Source organism: Chenopodium album, chromosome 11, assembly GCF_948465745.1.
Source record: "Chenopodium album chromosome 11, dcCheAlbu1.1, whole genome shotgun sequence".
NCBI lineage: Eukaryota > Viridiplantae > Streptophyta > Magnoliopsida > Caryophyllales > Amaranthaceae > Chenopodium > Chenopodium album.
The window spans coordinates 56895784-56922428 of record NC_137844.1 but is presented as its reverse complement, the minus strand read 5'-3'; the positions used below and the strand labels follow the sequence as shown (position 1 = coordinate 56922428).

Genomic DNA, 26645 nt, shown 5'->3' with positions numbered 1-26645 from the left:
AAAAATACAATCAATTAATAGTATAAATACTCCATAGTCCATACTCCATGGTAACACGTTTAATAATTTCATTCTAATTACATTTACGATCATTAACACCAACCAAATTTTGATTTTGATGCAAAAAAAAGTGATGTAAAAATTTTACTTGCATAATTCGGTGTTGTGTCTCATCTCATTGGCCAAATGGCGTGGCAACTATAAGCTTTTGCCTTTGAAATAACGCCTTGTCCAATTTCCACTTCATTTCATCACCACCTTCATCTCTCCTTTTCTTCTTCCTTAATATTTCGTAACACATCAACTACGTTTGCTTCGTTCTCCCTCCTCCATTAACAGGTATTCGCAATAGCTTAAGCTTTCCTTTGTTTTCTGCAATTCAGCTTAACTTCAACCTTTTGATTTCTCATACAACTAATTCTCAATTTGTAGTTAGTTGTAAGTTCGATCTTTGAGTTTTTTGAAACCCTAATTATTTCTTCATTTGATCATTTTCTGCTATTAATTTTATGGTTTTTCCTCTTGATTTCGTGTAAAATTGTTCCTGGATTTCGCAGATTTGACATTTGGAATCGGCAAAGATGGCGTCATTTGAGATGGATGATAGAAAAAGTAAGCGGATACTTTCTTTCTTTGGAAATAAATTGTTATTTAGATTAATACACTTTTTAAGAATTTTTAATTGATGTTAAATGAGTTAGTTTAGCTATTGTCTTTAAATCATGCTTATGCAAATTGGGATGCTGCTGAGATTGTGAATTAGATAACAAGGTGGATTGGTGGTAAATTGGGTTTGAGTACAACTCTAATTGCTGTTAGTTGAGTCGATTGTTGCTATTGTTTTTAAATCATGCTTATATGATTTGGTATGCTGCTAAGATTTTGAATTCAATAATGCGGTGAATTGTGGCAGTGAATTGGGTTTGACTATCACTCTAATTGCTGTTGTTTGAATTGATTTTAAATCATGCTTGTGTGATTTCGGATGCTCGATAAGGGCGATAACTTGGTGGATCATGGTGGTAAATTGGGATTGAGTTTTTGGATAGTAGCTATAGTTTCTAATCATAAATGTGAATTTGGGACTAAATTAGGAGGGAGGGATTGTTGTTTGCAACTCTTTATTAACTGCTTGCTGATGCTATGAAATTTCAACTTGGGACAAGAATTTAGTTTTGGAGAGGACTGTGGATCTTTGTGTCAAACCTTTTGATATCTTTCCTGATTAGGATCTAATCACCTAATTGGAAGACTATAGGTTTGTGTTCAAAATCCAAATTGGGGACAACAGTCCTATCCAAGTGAAAATTTACAAATAATGTGTTTTCAATTAAGACCTTAGAGTGACAATTCCATGGGGAGGGATATCGTAGAACAGAGCTTTTTACTGCTTGGTGCTATGTATCCATAGTTGGGGACACAATTTCATGTACTAGTTTGTAACTTAGGGGGTCAGGGTAGCACCCCCAAGGTCTGGTCTGCTTATCATTCTACTTTGAAGCGTGAGAGTCATACTTAATACGTCTGCAAGTCAGATGTGGGTTTATTTAGGTGGCCGCATATGTACTACATAGGTGGAACTTTCTTGTCCTCATTGGTTAAAGGCCTTTAGAACACAACCCTAGGTTTTGATTGCTGCCTTTTTCTGAGAGAATATCTTTCTCCTTGCTCTATATCGAATATGAACTTCTTTTGGATTGATGAGAAATGTTGAAGAAGATAATTATTGTGATTTCTTGGAACGTGAAATTTGACAGAGATTGGACTGGGATTGACTGGATTTGGCATGTTCTTTACATTATTGGGGGTCATTTTCTTGTTTGACAAGGGGTTGCTTGCCATGGGTAACGTAAGTTTCTTATCTCATTCTCGTGATCTCATTTTGATATATGGTCTTATCACCATGTCAACTTCCTTTTGATGCTTACTGATGTGCTGTAATTGAAACATGTTATTTCAGATCCTCTTCCTGGCTGGTGTGACATTGACCATTGGGCCAAAATCCGCTCTTGGTTTTTTCATGAAACCTCAAAATTTTAAGGTTCTGATGGCAATACCCCCCCCCACCTCCTCTCTTCTTTTTTCCCCTCTCTATTCCTTCCTCCTTCCCCAACCCCCCCCCCCCCCCCTTCTGAGTTTCCTCTGTCTGACTGTGTATTCAATGATTATTCATGGTTACTCAGGGGACGATATCATTTGGTGTTGGCTTCTTCTTGGTTATTATTGGCTGGCCTATTATTGGCATGATTTTGGAATTATATGGATTCATTGTACTTTTCAGGTCTGTAGAGGCTATAAATTTCTGCAATTTTATAGCTTTCTAGTGTTTGAATGACAGCTGATTGGTTGATTATCTTTGCAGTGGCTTCTGGCCTACTCTGGCAGTTTTTATACAGAGGATACCTGTTCTTGGTTGGGTTTTGCAACATCCACTTTTTAGAGCGGTAAATCATCTGACTATATCTGAGCATGGTAGTTCCAAGCTTTGGCAATAAAATGACTCATTGTAGACCTGTCATACTCATCATATATCTTTCTATGAAATTTCTCTGCATCTAATAACTAAGACAGAGTGTTGGTCTGCTTTATTGCTGCTAAATATTGTGCAGCCATTGTTTTCAGTTTTTTCACTATCACACTCTGGATGCAGCCAGTGCTAGATTTGATGGTTTCATATGTTTAAGGTCTACATAACTTTTATAAACAAAGTCAATACTTAATAGGTTAACTGTGCTAAAGTTTATCAAATCACAAGACCAAACACAGGGTTTGATGAAAGAGAGAGAGGAGATTAAGAAATTGATTGAACCCTGAATTATATAAATTTGGTTTACAGAGGCTTTATAATGGATTAGTTGTTTTTAGTCACTGTTTAATGTGTATTCACTGCATTGCATGTGACTGAGAAAAAATTAAGATTAAATAAAATTTAAAAAGTCATGTTCCATTGTCAAATTGTATCCAAATTTCCAGCTCTTTGTTACCTCTTGAAAAGTTGAAAGACCAAGTCTTGCTGTGAGCTTAACATGATCTTTTTCCTATACACAATCTGATTGGGTACAATGGTTTGGGTGTCTGATCACCCTTTGTGAGGTTTTACATGCCTACAGATGGTCTGTCTATTTGAGGACTTAAATGATTGCTTCTCTTCAAAGAGTGTCTCTATGTAGGACTTGGAAAGCATGAACAGGCTTGTGTGTTAATTTGTCGCTTATTAGGTCAATGATGCAGCCTTGACTGCTGTGAATTTACCATGCAGACCTCCTCAGTTTCTGAACTAGATACTAGACTCGTCAGTTTTAATAGAAAGGAAAGAAAAGGGAAAAAGTTTATTAACAGCTTGAACCAATCACCAGACTGTTGGGTTGGGTGATCATGTGAGCAGAGTCTCAATTTATAATGTCATTGAAAACACATACGAAAATGAATGTCTACTAGATCTGTTCATCTAATTTATTTATGTTATTTTTTTTATATTGCTTTCTGGTTGAGAATTAGGAATCCTTTACTTATATATTTTCTATATGGCTTGTGGTTAATTAATTTATCTCGCATGCATACCTTTTGACCTTATGTTGCTTATTTCTGTGATTGGCAGTTGATAGACAGATTCCGCGGGAAACGGGTACCAGTATAAAGCTAAAGATGATTAGGAAAAAGTGAAGAAGCTGAATTAGCATGTTCTTTGTAAGTGTTTTGGGGAAAGGGGCTGTTCAAAGGTGTAATTTTTTAGATTCTTTCAGTAGTAAGTGTGTCATCCTTTGTTTGGCTCACTTGTTCAAGTTTTTGCCCACTTTCTTAGGAGTTTCCAATATTTCTTTGTACAGATCAAACTAACAAAAGCACAATTTGTGGTTTACTACTTTACTCTATATAAAAGATACTTGTATATGTTTTGTTGTAGAATAATGTTCAACTTTTGTAATTGCACAACAGTGAAAATTATGTTTTCATATCAATTGTCCTGCCCTCGTGTACTATAAGTGACTTGGTCAGCGAGGAATATTTTTGTTGAGTTTCAAATTGAAATTCTTATTGGTATTAATATATTTTATATGTTAGTTTATGGTATCACTAACTTAAATCGACGAAGATCAGAGATGCTACTAATTTACGAGGCAATATTAGCGATCATTTACAACAGAACACAATTCCTTAAGTAGGAAAAACACTTAGCTAATAGAGACTATTTATGTTCCTTATTGAAGCTAGATTAAGACCATGAGTTTAGATCTGAGCTAATTAGGTCGATAATACACAGAATTATGCCACACAACTGACTAAGGGTGTTGTTCTCCCTTGTAAGAGGAGATTCATTTCTTTCCTCCTTGAAGCTTGCTTCACATGTGTTAGTTGCTTGCATTATTTCACTTACCCATAAATATATAGCATCATGCTTCTTTCCAGACACATATTCGCCGATGCTCTCTTCCAATTTTATGTTCATTTCTAGATATAGCTCCATGCAGGACTCCAGACAACTGCTGCAACGAAGATCAGACTCATTTTTGGTTAACATGCCACTTATGATCCAAAATGTGTTGGTGGCATTTTCTAGGGCTAGCTCCAGAGCAATCAGCCCAAGCCCTGCGAGGTCAGTGGAATGGCTAACAGGAACTGCAGCAAGTGATGAATAACAGAAGTCATAGCTGTAGTTGGATGAAGTTTTTTGGGCACATGTTTCGCATGTTTTGTTGATTATATCTGCTGATATATTTTCTGTAGGGGTGACACATTGAAGGGGAACTAATAGAGAAAATATGAAGACAAGAGAGTAGAGGAAGATAGAGGATGATCTCATATTTCTGTTGCTTTGTTAATTTTCAAACGAAGATATGTGTCCATGTATATTCCTGTCCTATGAAAACTACTCCCTGGCTAATTATGACATGAAATTTGTCTAGTGAAGTTAAAAGAATTTGCAGTCATGAATCGTGCTGCTTAGGTGGCCTAAGTAGTTTAGTAGTAAGTAAAAAAATCAGGATTTAGAGACATTCGGAAATCTGGTAGTTCATAGCTACATGATACTTCGTATTAGAAAAGTAAACTTCATTAATTTTGTGGTTAATCAAAGTCCTGTTCGCATTAAACCCTGGCATTGATCTAATTTTTTAGCATGCATATTAAAGTCGTCCGTGCTTTTTGTAGGAAGGAGAGGTTATGGTAGAGACAGGAAAGGCTTGACAGGTAGAGAGTCCATAGAGACATGCAACTTTGTTCTTTGTTTTTAGTTTTTTGAGGAAAGAGACATGCAACTTAAGTTGTCATTAGTCAAAATAAATCAGAAGCAAATGAAGAATGATCAAGGCTTACAACTGATGTAGAAATTCTGGGAGGGTAACGGTCATAAAATGGTGCAAATGGTAGAATTGCTCCCGAAAACCAACATACAAAGTATATTATTTGATCGATGCATATCATACATAATAAGAATGCATCAAGAGCACCAAACTTAGAATGCAAATCGTATTCATAACCATATCAAACAAAATGACTATTCAATATTTCAAGATGATTGAAAGTTACATTATTATCACAACATCCAAAGCTCACAATGAAATTTATCTCAGAGTCTGGGTATTAGACCTCAAATGTACGACGCTAACAAAAATAGAACGACATTTGGAGAGCATATCATGGTGGAAAAGCTTCATGATTCAGAGCTCCTTCCCGTCATCAGTTCGGAGGACTGTCAAGCAAAAAACAGCAAAGAGTGAGTATAACGGAAACTACAAAGTGCTATTCTATACAAGTAGATTCTATCACCTCTTGTATAGCCATAAGAAGGCAACAAGCCAATGCTAGGCTGCTAGCACAAGAACATTCTAATAGGCATGATAACAGTGTATAAAGAACTCAACATCAGCATACAAATATAAGAATAAGAAGAAAAGACTACATAAGTTATTTGGAGACAAAATTTGTATTACTCACAATGAAGTCAAATATTTTGGTTCTTCGTCAGGGTTGCTTGGAACCAAGTGGTGGTAGGAGAAAAGTTACAAAGAAAGATGGGTTGAGATGAAGGTGGCAATAAATTAACCCCAACAAGAAGGTAATACTGTCCCCCGTCCTTCACTCCCCCAACCAAGGCACTTCAATGAAATCTATCACCTCTTCTTATAGTCTTTACTTTTTCCCTAATTGATTACCCCTTGCCAGTATAAAAAGGCTAGGATAGCAAACCCTCAGTAAGTAGGTGTTTCACTAAATCACTGACCAATTAGCTAGTAGCTACACCCTAAAACAGAATAGAAATTCTACAAACTAAAGACTTTGTTCTTTGGCATTTTCCATAAAAAGGGAAATAACTACCATAAGAAGGGCGGGGGGGGGGGGGGGGTGTTGGTCTGGCTCTGTAGCCGAGCATTAGAACTTCAGCCAAACATATAAACTAAAAAAGAGATAGTTTCCTAATGACAGTATTAACATGTAAGCACCCCTCAAATTCTTTACTATTGTCTGCATAAGTAAATCACCAACAATGTCAGCTACAAGTGACTAAACAAACAAATAAATAGCATGCTCATCAAAATAAAGTCTAATATGTCCAAAGACTTGCCCTTCTAAATACCATGGAGACAATTAAGAGCATCAATAATTGATGCCTAGAAATTAGACCAGTTAAAGCAGGATTATCAACAGGCCAAGTAATCGCCATCCCCAGCCGCAAAGTTTGCACATTTATCACCAAGCTTCAAGATGCAGAATCCCTCCCAACAATATAATTATGCAAATCGGAGGATCTTTCTATGCTACACTACCATACATCAATTATTTAATAAGCTCAAAACCACAAAAATCTTATACTCCAGTAAATGCACTGCAATTATATTACATTAAATTAATACACAGCCACTCAAAAATACTTGCCACCATTCCACATAAATTCTGTTAAAAAAATTTGCCACTTCACCCTTTATGAGCCAAGTAATAGCAAGAAATTTTTCAGTGCAAAATTCCTCAATCAATATAGAAAGAAAGCACAAAATTTGAATGACTAGCACAAAGTTGCAACCAAAAAAAAAAAAAAAACTAATTTATGTGATTCATACAACAATTTAGATAGAAAAAAGGCCGCAGCGGAACTAGAGTAGGCAATCATGTCATGTCGTGTTCGTGTTCAAAATTAAACGGGTTAGGAAGCCTCAACACTAACCCGACCCATTTAATAAATTGTTGCATCGTGTTGACTTGTTTAATTAAACATGTCGGAAACTCTTGACACTAACCCGCTTTTTTCGTGTCCAGTTCGTGTCATGTTGTTGTGTTACATGAAAAACATTAGTCTCATTCAATAAATTTGTCAAAATTTCCATAATTTATTAGGTTTTTTTTCTTAGGCGGGTTGAGTCGAGTTAATTTCGTGTTTAGGAATCTCAACACTAACCCAACCTGTTTGAGTAAACATGTCGTGTTGATTCATTTAATTAAACGTGTGGAAAACCCTTGACAATAACCCAATATTTTCATTATTGGTTCGTGTCGTGTTGTGTCAACTTTTGCCAGCTCCAGGCAGAATAGGGCAAGGAATGGGGATTTTGATTCACAGAAGAAAAAGGAAAAAATCAACCAAATGAACACATTCAATATAACCCACAGTCAATAGAACACATTCACATTCCATAGATCAATCATTCGTTGTTCACGACACCAATTTCAACAATTGAATAACCTTATCGTCCAAACAAGTTACACTGAACACGTTTGTTCGAGAATGAGCAAAAAAGATCAAACAAAGTTGACCACATATGGATGAAGCAAAATGTAAATCATATGGAAGAAGCAAAATGTAAACCATAATCAACCATCATATTAAAAACCCAGAAAAACCCAAAAACCCTAGATCTCGATTGATTGAGTCAAAACAAATAACACCAATGAAATTAGGGGAAAACAAGAACAATCAAAATCGATAAATTGAAAGAATGCAAAATGAAGAATTGAAAGAATCATACTTGGCTTCTGGGGTTTGCCATCTTCGAATTTGGAGATGGAGTAAAGAACTTTCTCCCTAGCAAGAGCTTCAGATTTGAAGGGTTCCTTGAGACAATTTCTGACCAGATTAGCGCAGATGTTTGAGTAGCTAATGTATGTCATCCCTGCTGCCCTCCAGAATGGAACTGCTGCGCTGCTGCTCATCTTCGATTCTACTTTCTCTCTCCTCTTTCTTCTTCTTCTTTTTCTGGGAAAAAATGGAAGCTTTCTGTGCAAAAAGACCTAGAAATTTCAGTGAAAATGTGCAATGGTTGATGATTATTTTTTCAAGTTGGTTTTATTTTTGGGTTTCACTTGAGCTGAAACCTTGAGGGATGTTTGGTGTTGGGTATTGGACTTGTATGTGCTACATGGCCCAACTAAGAGGGGTGTTGACATATCGTGAAAGTTAATTACGATTACGAGTTTCTCGGTTCACTTTTAATTGCAACGTTTGGAAATTTGCACTACTTCTCTTTTTTTTTTTTTTTTAAGACACTACTCCTCTACTTGTATAGTCATGTATAATTTTTTTTAGATTCGTCTCTAATAGAGTATATAGTCGAACAAATTGAGTATATAAATCGATCTTGAGTTTCAACCAACAGATTAAGCTTTTGGTTGAGTTGGTCCATTAACAGTCTCAACTAAGATTTTCATAATATTGAAGTTTTATATTTACATTAACTAAAAATATGAAATGTTAAAATTCTACATCAGCAAATATGAAATTTCATGCGTCAAAAACATACATGAAATTCTAAACGTTGTAAATAAAAGTAACTAAATGCATTAAGTTGTTGCTCAAATTAGCTTCCATGGTGTCACATTCCTATATTGGGTAATGTGTCAAATTACTTTCAAACGTTCCGAAATTATTACTTGTAACAATCCGCCTTGAATTGGTTGTTTATCATATTTTTTTCCCAAGCATTATGTTTCACAATTAAGGTTATGACACTGACCTCCAAAAATAAAGTATGGTGTACTAACTCACTACCATCATGGAGTTATTAAATATTGAATTTGCACTCTAACTCACCTCATTTTGTTTGTGCGTGCAAGAATTTATAAATTTTGGGATTACTTTCTTAATTTCTTTACAAACATGCGTGTAAAAAATCACTTCTTTTGCAATGTGTTTTAATTTGATTATGTATAAATTTATATATTCACTATTTGTATTGTTCACACTAACCACTTGAGGTATCCCTGACTCTCTTAATCATACACATATTGAATCATCATTGTTTAATTTCACACTAATTATCTATGCACATATTGAAAACAATGAACGATCCATTACGAACAAACCCTAAATTAATCAGATAATACAAATGGGATAATATTTCACAACCCTACAGTACATTTATGGCCCCACCCCTTACATCACCATTCACCAATAATATCACCACATTTCCTCACTAACCACCATCTCCCAATAGAAAAAAAGAGAGTAAATCTAAGAGCACGTGAGTAGCGCGTGACCCACCTCACCTTATTTTCATCGAGGTCACAAAAATCCAACGCTTTTTCTCTCTCATGACGTCTCACAACACCAGCATCCTCCTTTCTTTTCATCTTCCCCAATTTTATTATTCTTCCCTTTCCACCAAACCCTAACCCTAACTTTCTCTCTCCTCTTTCTCACTCTTCTTCTTCATCTTCTTCTTCCTTCCTTCCTTTCCACCATTGTTAATCTCCCTCTTTCTCTCTCCTCTTAATGCGACTGTAATTCCGAAACACTAATTTCCATCAATCGCCATGGATTCAACCCCGAGCAATCTTTACGAAACTGCATCGCAACCCGATACTGGAACCGACGATGCTTACACTTTCCTCGAATTCAACACTCAGGGTGCTGGAGATGATGATGATGACGACTTCGCTTACCCGCAATTCAACGAGCTTTCGCAACCGATTCGTGCTTCGCCTTCGACGTCGTCGTCTTCTCCCGCTTGGCCTACTCCTTCTGATTCCATTGTTGCGGCGGAAATTAAGGAACCCCATCAAGTTTCTGAGCCTCATTCGGCTTCTTCATCTGGTGGGCCTAGTAAGGGTCGTGGAGGGGGTGGTGGGGTTCAGGGTGTGGCTTCTGTTGTGGACTCGTTGGCTGCTGGAATGAGTGGGTTGAACTTTGAGGAGACGGCGGGTGATGATGATGGGTTTGTTGATCAGTTTGGGAAGGGTGTTGGGGATTTCTCTGAGCATGCTTGTAGGTATTGTGGTGTTCAGAATCCTGCGTGTGTTGTTCGGTGTAATGTACCGTCCTGCCGGAAATGGTTCTGTAATTCCAGGGGGAATACTTCTGGTTCTCATATTGTCAATCATCTGGTGAGTTTTCCTTCTCTTTTACTTTTTTTCTTCGGGTTTTTTATATTGAACATTCATGGTTATGACTTGTGTGATTGTTATTGAAATTTGTGTTCTTCTAGTGTTTCGAAACAGTATTAACGTGTATTACCCTAGGATGCTAGGGAAAAGTAATGCGCCTTTTCTATATTAGTAATGGTTTTGGATTGCATCTGGTAGATGATTTTTACTTAGAATGATTGAAGGGTAGAGTGTGGGAATGATTTTAATGTTGCAAAGGATGTTTTAGGAAAATCATAGATAATAGGACAATGTGGCAAAATTGTGTTTGATTTTAGATGGATGGAGTGGTTTAATTTGAGAAGTGGGGATGCCTTACTGTGTATATTAAAATTTGAGTGCATTTACCTTTTAAGAACTGGTTTGGTGTAGCTTGAGAAATGGTGCTGTCTACTTGATGCTGATGATTAGGCGAAAGTTGTTTTTGCTTAGCTTGAGACCCGTGGCTGTTTGTCATACTAATGAAGCGATTAAGAATGGCTGGAACCTTTGGCTATCAAGGGAAGGGGGTGAGGGAAAGGATGTTTTTGTGTAGCTTGAGCCTTGTGGCTGACTATGATTCCAGCGGATAGCGTGCAAATGTTGTAAATATTGGTAACCAAGTTAATAGAAACATTTTTGTCTTGTAGCTATAATAGAAATGTAGAACATTCTAGTTGAATTTAACTAGGATAATATTGCTAGCCTATGTGTTAAACACTAGCAATGACTCTGAAACACTTTGTTTACTTGGGATTTTTAGCTGTAGGCTATAGGATCTGTTTTGGGATGTGTTTTGGACTTGTCAAGGTTACGCGATATAATGGTACTGGCATGTGAACTGCTAAGCAGGTTATTTAAGTCTAGTGGGGCCTTTTTTGGTTGTTATGAAGTGTACTTCATTGTGGTTCTGTATTAAGTTGATACCTTATGAATTTACGTCAGGCAGATTGGATATGTCAGCATGTTACTACACTGGTTAGGCACTGTATAATGGTACCAGATTTGGTTGTTCGGTTCTTTATCAGGCAATGCTTTACACCTTTTACAGCTTGGAGATTATTGCTTGGCAAGTTGGTGAGCTGATACATGTGTTTGGATACATTGCAATCGGATGAGATGAACTCATGCATTACAATAGGAATTTATTTTGGGAGGATTTGACAGTTGGACTAAATGCCAAATATGCATGTAATCCTGACGCAATGAGAGTTCATATTTGTTATGTGGAACTCTGCAAAGACCTTTAGATGGGATGTAATTAAGATTCTGTATGTTTTGGTCTGAGTGGCATTTTGTTTTGTATACCTATAGCTGGGGGGGAGTTGTAGAAATCTGTATCCAAGATGTCTGACAAGCTGTTATATATGCTGATCCACGATGCTAGATGTCATTTCAAGATGTGTCTTCCACTTTTTATCCTGCTGTTGGAAGTATTGTTTGAATTAAAATTCCCATGTAGGAGATAAATGGTGGTGATCTCACATTGTCATTAGTATTGGTAAAGCTTGCATGAATTGTTCATTGAACTGTAGCTCACTATGGATTGTACTTCAGTATGCTGTGAAAGCGTTAGATGTGGTCTCATTTTTCTCTTGAATTTTTCTTTGTTGTGGAAGCCAGGTTGGTTGTGGATTCAAATTACATACCATTTGTTTGTTATAAAACAATTACTACAAGCTTTCTTATCTGATTGTTGATAGAGTGTGTTGTCATGGTGTTACTATAACCTGTTGCGCATGGTATTGTTAAGATCAGGAGTAATTCATCACTTGTCAAGTTTGGTTTTCTTTGCTGAAGGTAGATTTGGAAAGAAGAGTTCATTTGTGGCTCGTATTGTTGTTTGTTTCTATATTAATTATGGAACTTGACTTTCCTATCTCCGAGTTAGCCAATCCTGAATTGCATGTTGATTTAAGTAATGTTTAGTGAAACTTATGGCTGCGTCTTGATTTATATATACAAGCTAAGCCACACACGAAAATTCGTGTGCCTGAATATCTCAGGCTCGATTCTCTATTTTTTCTTTTCAGATTGAAGGTTTTTTTTTTTTTTTGTTTAGATGGTAGGTTTTTATTTTATTTTTTATTTTTATTTTTTTATATATATAAAGAATTATAGCTTTTTTTAAAAAAATAAAGACAAAATTGAGAGGGATATTTTGGGAAAGTAAAATTTATCACCCAAAACCCCTTTTCACTTTATATATAGGATTTTAAAATCATCTGTTGGTATAGGTACGTATAACCAATGTTTTTTATTTTGTGAACTTTCTTACCAAGTTCTGTAAATAACTATCATATCATAGAAGTTAAATTTATCCTGCTTAATTGAGCATGGTCCAAATTTGGTGAAAGGGTTATGAACAGAAAATATAATGCAGTGAAGTTTCTTGTATAATTTTCTAGAGAACTGATTTTTAGTTATGTGACAAAATCTTAGGTGTAATATGTGTTGTAACATGGTTATTGATGGTGAACAATGAACATAATGTTAAACTGCTTTGATGGAGTATTGGGAATGGAAAAGGGGGAAGGATATAATACTCGTATATGCACGATCTCCAAGGAAGTGAGGAGAATGAATTTGAACTCATTTGACTTCTTTTGGTCTGTGGATGTAGTATACAATATACTACCCTGATAGTTAACATCCCCAAAAATATATGCAGATCTTTAGGCCTAAATCTCAAATTCTGAACAGTTCTTCTATACGTAGTGAGCAGCTTAGCTTTAGCAGCCGGTAAGGTATTTTTTGTTCTTTATTTCATATGTTGGTAGCCCCAACTGGAACAACAGTTGTAATTGTTCTCTGGTTTATAGTTATACACAGGTCAAGCGTGTTTTTCTTCCGCTTACATTATAATTATACATTGTAGATTAGTCCTAGCAACTTCAATACATGATTGTGTGGTATTCTTTTCCTTCTTAATACGTTTTGATGTTTTACATGCACTTAACAGGTAAGTTGAGTGTCTTAACAAGTTATTCTGAATGACTGATCTTCTTGGTTGTAAAGTCTAATTTTGAAACATATGTTAGACTCTACTATTTCTTTTCACTAAATCGCTCTTCAAAATTGATCCTTTGCAGGTTCGAGCTAAACACAAAGAAGTTTGTCTGCATAAAGATAGTCCATTGGGAGAAACAATTCTTGAGTGTTACAATTGTGGTTGCCGTAATGTTTTCCTTCTGGGATTTATTTCTGCCAAGACCGAGAGTGTAGTTGTTCTTCTTTGTAGGGAACCGTGCTTAAGTGTGAATGCATTGAAGGACATGAATTGGGATTTGAGTCAATGGTGTCCTCTAATTGATGATCGCTGTTTCCTTCCATGGCTTGTTAAGGTAAGTAATGTTTTATTTATTTATTTATTTATTTATTTTTAAATTTGAAGTGAATTGCTACTTATCAGGGAGGTTAAATGTGAATATTTTTTCTTATTTATTGATTGCCTTTTGCAGGTTCCGTCTGAGCAAGAGCAACTTAGGGCCAGACAGATTAGTGCACAGCAAATAAATAAGATTGAAGAGCTATGGAAAACAAACCCTGATGCATCTTTGGAGGATCTTGAGAAACCTGGTGTAGATGATGAGCCTCAGCCTGTTGTTTTAAAATATGAAGATGCTTTTCAGGTTTCTGAAGTTTTTCCTTGCTTCCTGCTCTTCTTGGAAGACAGGAAAACTGTGCTTTTTTCCCTTTTTTTTAGAGAGGGTGGGGGTTCTGATGATGTGATAGGACCTTCTTCTTATGAATTATACGTTTACATTTGAATTTTTGTCTTATTTGTTAAAATTTAAAAGCAATCTGATTTCCAATCATGCCAAACCGTGGTTATGTGAAGTGTTAGTTCACACTGTCTTTTGTGAAATTTGGGGGGGGGGGGGGGGGAGGGGGAGGGTCTAAGTATAATTAATGTGCAATGACCCTTTCAAGTTGTCTTTTCGGGTGCATGTTAGTTATCAGACATAAATTCGTTTTATTTTTTTAAGCATAGATAGCTGTTTGAGTTATTTGATCGTTTGAATATTCTTTGTATATATATCTGGTTTTATAATTTCTATTGTTTATTTGCAGTATCAAAATGTATTTGCCCCGCTCATCAAGCTTGAGGCTGATTATGATAAAGTGAGACTCTTGTCATCTGTTTAATTTTTTGTGCCCTGCTCCTGTGTTCTGTATTTATGTTTTAGAAACTTTTTTGTTTGTCTTTTCATCTTCATTTAATGATCACCTGTCTTGAATGCCCTGCAGATGATGAAAGAATCTCAAAGCAAGGACAATCTCACAGTGCGGTGGGATATTGGTCTAAATAAGAAGCGTGTTGCATATTTTGTTTTTCCAAAGGTGGTTTTTTTTATTTTTGTGTAGTTCAACTTTTGTCCATAGCCCTTATGGATTGATACTTTGAATACTTTTGCATTTATGAAAAGCAGGGGCAGTCATTTGTTTAAGTTTCTGTAGTATGTGCCGTTTTCTCATTCACTTCTGTTATTATATCATGTGTCTAAACGCGTGATATATGGTTTTTCTTTAGGAGGACAATGAGCTGCGTCTTGTACCTGGTGATGAGTTGCGGCTACGTTACTCAGGAGATGCTGCTCATCCTGCATGGCAGTCAGTTGGTCATGTGGTAATTACCATATCTCTTGTTGTCTAAGAATTTAATTTTGGCTAATACTTGGTTTAAGAAGAGGGATTCACACTTGATAACTTTTCGGAATGGAGCAAATGCAACTCAAATAGACTTCCTGCTCACAAGGAGCATAGATAGACAAAGTTGCATAAACTGTAAGGTTATCCCAGGGGAGAGTGTGGTCACCCAACACCGGCTATTGGTAATGACTATTCGTCTGAAAGAGAAGGCGAAGAAAAAAGTTAGACAAGAAGAACCAAGGATAAGATGGTGGACCCTAAGGGATGCAAAAGCTAAGGTTTTTACAGAAAAGGTAATTGAAGAAGCGGATTGGGATGGAGAGGTGGATCCGGACATGACTTGGTTACGAATGAAGAACTGTTTCCTAAGAGTGGCCAAAGAGGTCTTAGGGGAAGTAAGGGGAAGAACTTCGGTACAGAGAGATACTTCGTGGTGGAATGAAGAGGTGAAAGCAGTAATTAAGCAAAAAAGGGAATGCTATCAAGCCTTAGGAAAATGTAGGAGTGATGAAACCTTTGCAGCGTATAAGGAGGCTAAGAGCAAGGCAAAGGCAGCTGTTCGCCAAGCAAAAGAAAAGGCATATCAGGAGGTTTATGAAAAGCTTGATTCCAAGGAGGGAGAAAGGATCATTTATAAGATGGCAAAGAGAAGACAAGAGGCAAGGAAGGATATTGGCATGGTGAAGTGTGTCAAAGATAAGAACCAAATGGTCCTAGTGCAAGAGGAGGGCATCAAGGACAGGTGGAAGGGGTACTTCGATGAATTATTTAATGGAAGTAATGGAGTTGTGATAGGAGATACCTCTATGAGTGATGAAGAAATCAACATGGAGTATGTGCGAAGGATTAGGAGAGTAGAGGTGGAGATTGCACTGAGGAAGATGAAACCTAAGAAGGCGGTTGGCCCTGATGGGGTACCGATAGAGGTGTGGAGGTGTTTGGGTAAGATTGGTATTGATTGGTTAACAAACCTTTTCAACAAGATATGGACGGCTACAAGGATCCCACAAGATTGGAGGAAGAGCACCTTGGTCCCGGTTTATAAAAACAAAGGAGACGCTCAAGATTGTTCTAACTATCGAGGAATTAAGCTTATGAGCCATACTATGAAGTTGTGGGAAAGGGTGATTGAACAAAGGTTGAGGGCATGCACAAGCATTTCAGATAACCAATTTGGTTTTATGCCTGGGAGATCTACTATGGAGGCAATCCATTTGATAAGACAAATGATGGAGTTTTATAGGGTAAAGAAGAAAGATCTTCATATGGTCTTTATTGATTTAGAGAAGGCATATGACAAGGTGCCAAGAGAGATACTTTGGTGGGCAATGTTGAAGAAAGGTATCCCACGAAGGTATGTAGACCTAGTTAAGGATATGTATCGGGATGTGTCAACAAATGTGAGGACATGCGGAGGGTTGACAAAAGATTTCCCTATTACAATCGGATTGCATCAAGGGTCTGCATTAAGCCCTTTTCTTTTTGCAACGGTTCTAGATGAATTAACTAGACCAATTCAAGATGAGGTTCCATGGTGTATGCTGTTCGCAGATGATATCGTTTTGGTGGATGAGACTAAGGATGGGGTTAATGTCAAGTTGGAGCAATGGAGGCAAAGGTTGGAATCTAGAGGGTTTAAGCTAAGTCGGAGTAAGACTGAATATTTGGTATGTCGTTTTGGCACTCAGAGGGGGACAAGCAATGAAGTGGTGAGTTTGGATGGAAAGGATTTGACCATGAGTGAATGTTTTAAGTACCTAGGGTCGATCATCCAGAAGAATGGTGACATTGATCAAGACGTGACCCACAGGATTAAGTCAGGGTGGCTTAAATGGAGAGCGGCCACGGGAGTGTTATGCGACCGCAGCATTCCCTTAAAGTTGAAGGGAAAATTCTACAGGACTGCCATAAGACCAGTGTTGCTCTATGGTACAGAATGTTGGGCTTCTAAGAAAGAGCATATTAAAAAGATGGAGGTTACGGAAATGCGCATGTTAAGGTGGATGTGTGGAAACACTTTAAGAGATAGAATCAGAAATGAGGTTATTCGCAAGAAAGTAGGTGTGGCGGACATTGTAGATAAATTAAGGGAAAATCGTCTGCGTTGGTTTGGACATGTAAGACGGAGACCCGAGGGTGCACCGGTGCGAAGAGTGGAAGAGTGGGACCATGGAGGGATTAAACGAGGAAGAGGGAGACCAAAGATGACTTGGTTGGAAGGAGTGAGGAAGGATATGAAGTGCATGGATTTACGTGAGGATGAAGTTTTGGATCGTAAGGGATGGAGGAGAAAGATTTATGTTGATGACTACACGGAATAATCAAATTTGGTTCATGTTAGCCGACCCCACTTTTGGGATTAAGGCTTTGATTGATTGATTGATTGATTGATTGTTGTCTAAGAAGTTACTTTTCTTTGATTTGAGTTTGCTCTATGTTGGTTTTCTTGGGAGAAACTTTCCTAGATCTATTTTTGATATAACCTTGCTACCAACCAGTATTAGATTAAGTGTTCACTTGCAATGTTTTGTTTTGTGCTTTCAGATTAAGTTGACTGCACAGGAGGAGGTGGCACTTGAGTTACGTGCGAGTCAGGTGATAGTCTTTTATATTTTGACAATTTGCTTGGGTTCTACATCTGTGGGTTCAAGTTCTCAACCTCAATCTTCTTCGTTGATTTCAGGGAGTTCCAGTTGACATAACTCATGGTTTTAGTGTTGATTTTGTTTGGAAGAGTACAAGCTTTGATCGCATGCAGGGTGCCATGAAAACCTTTGCAGTGGATGAGACTAGTGTCAGTGGGTGGGTTTACCTAGAAAACTCTTATCTGATTCCACTTTTAGCATTTATTTAATTTGTGAGTGGGTTAACATTGAAACTGTCGATGGGGCTCGCTCAGAATCTTAGGTTTATGGGTCCCATAGGGTGTCAACACTGTCAACTGTCATAAAAGAATATGAAGCTTTCTTTATAATTTAGGATGTTTTTAACTAGCTAATCGTGTTACATATTCCTTGGACTTGATTTAAGGATTTATCCTAGGATGCATTATGTCATTAGATATCTTCATTTTACATAATTTTATTAATTAATTGCATTATCTTCATTTGACATGATTTTATTATTTTATTGTTTAATATGTGTTATGACTTAAATTCATGCTTTAAGTTGGCTGTGTTGGTTCTGTTATATTGCTGAGGTGAATGGTAGTGTCTGTGGAATCGTAAAAAGTTGCTAGTATTCAATTTATTTCCACTTCTGTTGCTTGACAAATTTAAGTGTCTTTGAATTTGATTTAGGTATATTTATCACCATTTGTTGGGACATGAAGTTGAAATGCAGATTGTTCGAAATACTTTGCCTCGTCGATTTGGCGCTCCAGGCCTTCCAGAGCTCAATGCATCTCAGGTTTTCTTTCCCTGTGTTTTACAACTATTCTTGTAGGTACATGTCATAGTTGTCCTTCCGAACTTAATGCCCCAGTCCAAAAATATTCTGTTTAATTTTTTTTTCCAAACCAAGCTTTGAGATCCTATGTTATTGACGATCATTCTGCCATACTAGTTTTTAGTGTTCTTTAGTGTAGGCATCGTGTTGGTAATTCTTGACGATTTTGCCGGTTTTGTATTTTAGATGATATCCAAGCAACAAGGCTTTCGTCTAGCTTGTCTTTTTTTGTTGCATCAGGTGGTATAGCTGTTGATATTTTGAATTTATCTTTATTTATTGTTAGGTTTTTGCTGTAAAGAGTGTCCTTCAAAAGCCTATCAGTTTAATTCAAGGCCCTCCTGGAACTGGGAAAACGGTTACCTCTGCTGCTATTGTGTATCACATGGCCAAACAAGGACAAGGACAGGTATTAGTTTTGGCACTGACTCTTGTATTTTTTGTATTGGATAATCTTTTATTAATAGGGTGTTGAATTTTCTTTGCTCTGAAGGTGTTGGTTTGTGCACCAAGTAATGTGGCTGTAGATCAATTGGCTGAAAAGATAAGTGCTACTGGTCTAAAGGTATTTTGTCTTTCTCTTTACTTATCTTAACAATGAAAATATTTTAAATCATGGAAATGTCAGTTGGTGTGTAGGGTGTACTGACTTACACTACTTCTCATTGTTTTTACATCTTTGGGCCAACATGCACTCCGTCAAAAAATGTCTATTGTTCAAGATTTCTCGTGTTGCATCCATTGTATATAAATTATGTCTTAAATGCAAATTTGTTGCTTCTGTCAAACTTTTTTTCTTTCTTAGTGTTCTAGTCTTAATTTATGATGATCCTTAGCTTTTGTAATTACATGCCCATCTTTAATACCTTGGTATCTCTTATAAGAACAAAGTAGATCCACTGTTAAATTTATCGAGGGTTATAGATCATGAGCTACACCTTGAATATGTGAGTGTCATGTATTGAGATGGATGTTTAGGAACACATTATGGGATGGAATTCAGAAATTAGATCTTTGGAGGAAAGATGAAGTGTTTTTTTTATTTTTTATTTTTATTTTTAATTTTTTTGACGAAAAGATGAAGTTGTGGCTATTGAGGATAAGATTAAGGAGAACTATTGTGGAATAGAATTCGGAATGTAGATAATTGGATAAAAGTTAAAGTTCTGGATGAGATTTAAGAGGATTGACTAATTTGGTTTCGGCATGTGAGAGACATTGACCCTGGTCGCCCCTCCAGCACACGGGAATCGGCCCTACTTGCAGGGGACGAAGCATAGAGGCCACGTCTTTTGGCAGATGGAAATCTTTGCGGAGAAGCTACCTATTCAAAGTGAAGGACTCTTTTTAAAAGAATAGATGCTTTCCTTGGCGGGCCAAAATGACTGAGTAAGGGTGATTAGGCCCTACCCACGATAGGTGGCACTGGTATAGAAGTTGGAGGGTCGAGATAACAGCTTTCTTAAAAGACAACTGGGGAGGCTTAAGATAATTTGGATGGAGGGATTTCTAGAGCAAGTTGGCATTGGATGAAAGCAAATTGCGTATGACCAATTGATCACAGTAGATAGATTTTTTGGTTTATGCATTAACCTGATCCATTTGGTATAAGGTGTTTGCCTTATTTTGTTGTGTGCTAGTCTGTCAATTGACCCATGTGTTCTGTGACTGGGTCTCTATAAATTTCAAAGTCATTGATTGTATTTCATTTGGCTGGGAAGATCAATTAGCATTTGCTCAATGGTGAGGATTGTGATCTATTGTTTATCTGATTCTGCACGGTTGCTTTATTTAATGTATGCACTGTACTCTTGTATATAGGTTGTCAGACTCTGTGCAAAATCTAGAGAAGCGGTCAGTTCTCCTGTTGAGCATCTGACACTTCACTATCAGGTTTGCTTTTCTTGTTTTTGCTTTATGTCTCTCGTTTTATTCCGCAGCTTTGCTGTAATGTAATGTATATGCTTCTTATCATTTTCTCTTAGGTGCGGCACCTTGATACATCAGAGAAGAGTGAACTTCACAAATTACAGCAACTGAAGGATGAACAAGGTGAAGTTCTGCTTTATTTTTTTTCCATCTCCTTTCTGTGGTGATGAAAGGGGTTTAGTCTGTGGATTAATTATATTATTCTTGGCGCTAATATTAGTCTTTGCTTTCTAAAGGAAGAATCGGCTAAGACTGTTCATTCTTCACTTGTTAGCTATTTTTTTCTCCATTCTTTTGGATGTGTTGGGTTTGAAATCTGTTATCTGTTTTTTCAGGAGAATTGTCTAGCAGTGATGAGAAAAAGTACAAAGCATTGAAACGAGCAACAGAGAGGGAGATAGCTCAAAGTGCTGATGTCATATGTTGCACTTGTGTTGGTGCTGGAGATCCTCGTCTTGCAAATTTCAGATTTCGTCAGGTATGATTGCATAAGCCTTGAATTGTAATTATTCGGATAATGTTGGTGCAGCATTTTTACTCACTTTTCACCTTTAGGTACTCATTGATGAGTCTACACAAGCGACAGAACCTGAGTGCCTTATACCTCTGGTACTTGGGGCCAAGCAGGTATGTTTGTGCTCAATTTGACATGTTTTTGCACAAACTCCCTCATCAGTTGCTCGTTCATAAAGACGGTTTTTGCAGAATGCTAATATTTATGCTTCTGGGGGTCATTCTGAAACGTTGTTTTTTCCTATCAGGTTGTTCTTGTTGGTGATCACTGCCAACTTGGTCCTGTTATCATGTGCAAGAAAGCTGCTCGAGCGGGTCTTGCACAGTCTCTTTTTGAACGCCTTGTGTTGCTTGGTGTGAAACCCATCAGGCTGCAGGTTTGACACTCTATCCATTTGTATCTCTTGTTTCATTATATGCATAATAGTCATAAATGCCTTTTTTGATTTTATTTGTTGTATTTTATAAGGGATTTTTTTTTTTTTGAAACCCGTATTTTATAAGGGATTGATCCAATCCCTGTAATTGGAACTATGAAAATCATTATACGTTTGTCGTTATGATTTATTGGTGCGTCCTAGAGATGAAACGTGGTTGATTTGTTTTTAATTGCACTTCAGGTTCAATATCGTATGCATCCAGCGCTTTCAGAGTTTCCTTCCAATAGCTTCTATGAAGGTACACTCCAAAATGGTGTGACGATCAATGAAAGGCAATCTACTGGAATTGATTTTCCATGGCCTGTTCCAAATCGCCCAATGTTCTTCTACGTCCAGGTGTGTGGATTGTGCTGTTAGGTTTTGATTTGTATGTTATGGCTAGGATTCTGAACTAATAGTTTATAGCCTAGAGTCTTTGACTTAGATAAAATAATGAATAGTTTTTTCTTTTTTTTTCTTTTTTTTTTAAAAAAAAAATGATTTACAGATGGGGCAAGAGGAGATAAGTGCTAGCGGTACATCATATCTTAACCGCACTGAGGCTGCCAATGTTGAGAAAATAGTGACTTCTTTCTTGAGGAGCGGTGTGGTCCCTAGTCAGGTATTTAATGTTTCTGTTTACTCCACTTATTTATTGCAAATTTCTATTTTTCTGTTCTTTATTCTACTTTTTTCCCCCTCTGATTGAGTTAATATGTTCTTGTGGGATTTTTTCATGCTGTAGATTGGGGTTATTACACCTTATGAAGGACAGAGGGCATATATTGTGAATTATATGTCGAGGAATGGAGCTCTCAGACAGCAACTTTACAAGGAAATTGAGGTAACATATGATAATTAGTTTTCAGTTCTTTGTGTAGCTCTATTATATTCATAAATTTAATCTCTCTTGTTGTCTTTCCTCTAGGTGGCAAGCGTTGATTCATTCCAAGGAAGGGAAAAAGATTACATTATTTTGTCTTGTGTTAGGAGTAATGAACACCAGGTTTGTTCATCATTCTTTTACTAAGTCGAATCCCTTTTGATTGGTTTTTATGATGGTGTGAGTGTGCATTTAGCGCGGTGGAAGGCTATTTGTTTATCATTATGCTTACAACGCTCTTTTTGGTTACAATACTCTATCTTCCAGTCCATTTTTTGTTGACCTTTGTCTTTTTTAATTTTTATTTCTGTGCTTAATAAATTTATTTGTGATGAATAGGGTATATGTGTAATGTGTCCCTGTCAGTTGTTGCCTTGCATTTGTTTGTATGTTAAAATCTTTGGCGTATACTATTAATAATTGAGATGCATCTTTCCTGAGGCCTTATATTTTGCACGTTTGAAGTTGTTTGTCCTTCTCCGAAACCCTATGTGTTAGCATGATATTTTCTATTAACTGACTTGCATATGTATGGCCAGGGAATTGGATTCCTCAATGATCCCCGCAGGCTCAATGTTGCACTAACACGTGCTCGATATGGTATTGTCATCTTGGGGAATCCGAAAGTTCTGAGCAAGCAGCCACTTTGGAATGGCTTATTGACTCACTATAAGGTATATCTCGTCTGCTGCCTGTTAAGTATTTAGTATTGACTTTGATCTAATGAGGGTAGCATTTTACATAAAACATAGCTCGCATTAGTAAGCTACGGTATTTGTCTCAACCTTCATGGAAATTACTATGGTGCCTTTTCATTATTGTATGCCTTTGTGGGTGGTCTCAAAATTTGTTAAATACTTCATTATTGCTTGGATGCAGTTAGCTACATTTGCTAATGTTTGGCTTGCAAAATTTTCCTTTGTCTGATTTAGGAGCATGAGTGCTTGGTTGAGGGACCACTCAGTAACTTGAAGCAAAGTATGGTTCAATTTCAGAAGCCCAAGAAGGTAAATTTTTTTTTTTTTTTTCCGGCTTTCCATGTTACTAGCAGCACGTCTTATTGTTGTTGTAATACTCAGCTGAATTTTTTTTTCCCGATTGTTCACAGATTTATAATGACCGTAGACTATTCTATGGTGCAGCAGCTGGTGTTGTGCCTAATGATAACGTTTCATCAGTTTCAACCACCGGTGCTAGTGCTGATAGAAGAGGTAGTCGTGGTAGAGGTATGCTATCAATTTTATCATTGGTTCAACATAACTTTGGAAGTTATCATTGCTCTTTATCTAAATCACTCTGATGTGGTTTCTTTAAGGTTACATGCCACCTGGAGTGCCCAATGGTACGCACAAGCCAGCAGTGCATCCTTCTGGTTTCCCCATGACTCGAGTTCCTCTTTCTCCTTATCATGGTGCACCACCATCTCAGCCATATGCTATTCCCTCTCGTGGTGCTGTACATGGCCCTGTTGGAGCAGTTCCTCAAGTCCCTCAGCCTGGAAGCCGTGGTTTTGGTGCTGGACGTGGCAGTTCTGCGCCTATTGGCAGTCATTTACCACACCAGCAAGCTTCACAACAACCTGTTGGAAGTCTTGGGCCTAATTTCAACTTTCCTCTGGACAGTCCCAATGGCCAACCAACTATTGGTGGTCCGTTGTCACAACCCGGTTTTGTTTCAAATGTTAGTATCTCCTTTATCGGTTTGCTTTCTTTGTGAAATTTATTGTCTTTTTTCTTATGGTGAATTTGTGTTTTGACACTTTACAGCTGCCTGTACAAGGACCTAGCCAATCTTTCCGTGATGGGTTTTCTATGGGAGGAATGTCACAGGTATAATACCACTTGACAAACTTTGGGCAATGCATTCATATGATAACCCTTTGAATATGTTCTCATTTTCATTCCAATGATGTCTAGGACTTCTTGGGTGATGATTTCAAGAGTCAAGGATCACATGTTCCTTACAATATTGCAGAGTTTTCAACACAGGTATTTTCAGACAATTGAATTTGCATACCATGATTTTTTTGCCGTTTACATGCCTATCTCGTCTTTTGTTTGTACTGAATAATTTTTTGCCTATCTTGCCTCTGTATTTTTATTCATGACATGCTGTAAGTTGTTTCTTGGCTTTTTTAAACATTGTATAGATGCGGATTATAGAATTCTACTATTAAGCTTTAGGTTATTTCTCTGTGACAGTTAGGTATTTTATTGCCCCTTTAGTAACTGAAGAGTTTGTTAGCTGATATGTTCCCTTCTCTTGTTACCAATTGTTTGTGGTGGGTTTATATGCAAGAGTTGTAGATTCATAGTACTCTCTTATTTTCTTCTGTTTGTTTATTTTACTTAAATTCTCCTTTCATTTAAAGTATTTTTTTATAGGATTCGTTATATTCTGACATAATTATGGACACAACACTTTTTTCTTGACCGAATTACTGTAAAGTTTTTGTAAATTAGCTGAGTTTGGCATTGTATGTGTGGGACTCATGTACATTAGGCTATGTTGATTACTGTTTCCACTATGGTAAATATGTGTGTATTTAATAATTTGGTGGTGACAGGCTTCACAGAGTGGATATTCTGTTGATTATGCCACACAAGGACCACAGTCTGGCTTTCCAGGAAGTTTCCTGAACCAAAACTCACAGGCTGGATATTCTCGATTTGGTAGTGGGAGTGATTTTATGTCTCAGGTATGGAGAAGTAGCCGTGTCTCCCTTTGTTTTTAGGTTGTGTTAGTTTTCTGTACTTCATACTGATAGTGTTTTTTTTTTTTAAAATTATAACTTTTTTTACAGGATTATATGGGGCATGGTTCTCAAGGTCTTTTCACTCAAGTTGGCTTCAATGATCCATCTCAAGATGACTCTTCACAAGGCCATTTTGGAGTAGGAAATGTAAACCCCCTTCAGTCACAGGTGTGATATTGCTTTAAGATTGCGAGTTTATATACTAGTAATTTTTTTTGAAATATAAACCATGTGTTAAACTTGCATTGCTGATTTGAAGAAATGTTTTGAGGCCTGACTTTCAAAAATTTTGAGCCCTTCATTGTATCTAGGGAGGGAGGGGAAAGGTTCTCTTTGTACATTATTCTATATGGAGCCCTTCATTTTTTCTTCGTAACTTTATGTTACTGCTTAGATATACTCCCTCCGTCCCTTTTTTACATTCCTGTTTGTAAAATTACACGGGAATTAAAAACTAAGAATAAAACAAATAACAATAAAACAAAACACAATGGGAAGTACAAAACATTAAATGATGTCTTTGAGTAAAACAAAGATAGATTAATATTTAATGATGTCATGTCATCAATCCTTTGCAAAAAAAAAGGAACAATAACATGCTCTTATTGGAAAATTAAGAACCAATCATATTCATCTAAATTTAGGCACAAGGATTCTGAATTTTTTTAGGGGGAAAATAAGAGTGAGAATTGGAAAGTAAGAGTGAGCATTAATTACAAAACAGAAAAAGAGGGATAATTTGGGATCTTTGGAAAAAAAATGCTTACTAAAATAGGAAAGGAGGAATGTAATTTTGGAATACCCAAAAAGAAAAGCAAGAACGTAAAAAAGGGACGGAGGGAGTATTTATTTGTATATTTTGTATTCTCATATAAGGCTTATTTTGCAGGGCCCAATGAATCCTCTATATTCCCAGCCTTTCACACACTACAACTCGCAACCTTTGAATTTGCAGAATGCTCAGCACCAGGCGCCCCAGCCTCAGCAGCAGGCTGCTCAGCAGGGTCTGAACTCGCAAAACCAGAAAGTCCACTACAGTGGTTGAGAGTGTATGGGAAATGTTGGCCAAAGATGGGTTAGTCTTCAATATCAGTGACTTGGTTTGTCCACCCTTGTGCCACTGCATAATTATTAAAACGGAAACAACAGTTTTTGCTCGGATGAGGTTGTCTATGGTTTTTTCCACTACCTCAATACTAAGTTGTTGAAGGATGATTGGAGTCTGAAGGAGGACTTTCAGTCGTTGGCTATGGAAACCCTATTATGGCACAGGTGTCCCAAAATAAGGCTGTGAAGGAGAAGGATGACCCCCTTTATCGGTCGTGAGGTATTCTCTTGAGAAAAGGCTGAAATTGGTTATTTTTTGTGGGAGAGATCATTACATGGCATGGTCTGGTCGGAAAGGGTTCGGAATTGATAGCGAGCTTTTGAGGGGCGTGCAGGATAAAGCCCTGATTATTCATACAGAAACAGCAGTGAAGTACAGGATTGTGTACAGTAGTGCAGGGAAAGGATTCCATTTTACCATACCCTTTCAGCTCTTCCTGACGTGTAATTATACTCTACAACAAAATTAATGATAATAGTATGAATAGAGATGATGGCGATTATTTGGTGTGTTTTGGGGTGCATAATCGTCTTGACCAATACAAGTGTGTAAAAGTTTAAATCTGAAAATTTGGTTAATTGAGTGTTTACTCTTGCTTATGGTGTCTAA

At 37.1% G+C, this 26645-nt stretch overlaps 3 protein-coding genes and 1 long non-coding RNA gene across 4 annotated transcripts; 2 read left to right on the top strand and 2 right to left on the bottom strand.

The window, feature by feature from the left end:
* Positions 1-234: 234 nt before the first annotated feature.
* LOC145569367 (vesicle transport protein GOT1-like) lies at positions 235-3959 on the top strand. The gene is made up of 7 exons (XM_081628710.1): positions 235-339; positions 558-612; positions 1758-1849; positions 1961-2041; positions 2184-2281; positions 2363-2444; positions 3599-3959. The coding sequence occupies exons 2-7, from the start codon at positions 582-584 to the stop codon at positions 3635-3637; spliced, it is 423 nt and encodes a 140-aa protein (XP_081484836.1). The 5' UTR covers positions 235-339; positions 558-581; the 3' UTR covers positions 3638-3959.
* A 107-nt stretch (positions 3960-4066) lies between these two features.
* LOC145569366 (putative invertase inhibitor) lies at positions 4067-4818 on the bottom strand. The gene has a single exon (XM_081628709.1). The coding sequence runs from the start codon at positions 4799-4801 to the stop codon at positions 4214-4216; it is 588 nt and encodes a 195-aa protein (XP_081484835.1). The 5' UTR covers positions 4802-4818; the 3' UTR covers positions 4067-4213.
* A 655-nt stretch (positions 4819-5473) lies between these two features.
* LOC145569365 (uncharacterized) lies at positions 5474-8327 on the bottom strand. Its single transcript, XR_014096104.1, has 2 exons — positions 7959-8327; positions 5474-5689 (listed from the first exon to the last, which is right to left on the bottom strand). It is a non-coding gene; the product is annotated as an uncharacterized LOC145569365 (long non-coding RNA).
* A 1203-nt stretch (positions 8328-9530) lies between these two features.
* Positions 9531-26645, top strand: LOC145567869 (regulator of nonsense transcripts 1 homolog). Its single transcript, XM_081627281.1, has 29 exons — positions 9531-10311; positions 13422-13673; positions 13791-13961; positions 14404-14454; positions 14581-14673; positions 14864-14959; positions 17527-17577; positions 17666-17784; positions 18282-18390; positions 18716-18838; positions 18923-18994; positions 20251-20322; positions 20415-20481; positions 20694-20836; positions 20914-20985; positions 21120-21248; positions 21492-21647; positions 21799-21912; positions 22036-22134; positions 22219-22296; positions 22713-22847; positions 23106-23180; positions 23282-23399; positions 23489-23853; positions 23940-24002; positions 24090-24161; positions 24740-24871; positions 24977-25096; positions 25818-26645. Exons 1-29 carry the CDS (start codon positions 9742-9744, stop codon positions 25971-25973), a joined length of 3873 nt encoding a protein of 1290 aa, XP_081483407.1. The 5' UTR covers positions 9531-9741; the 3' UTR covers positions 25974-26645.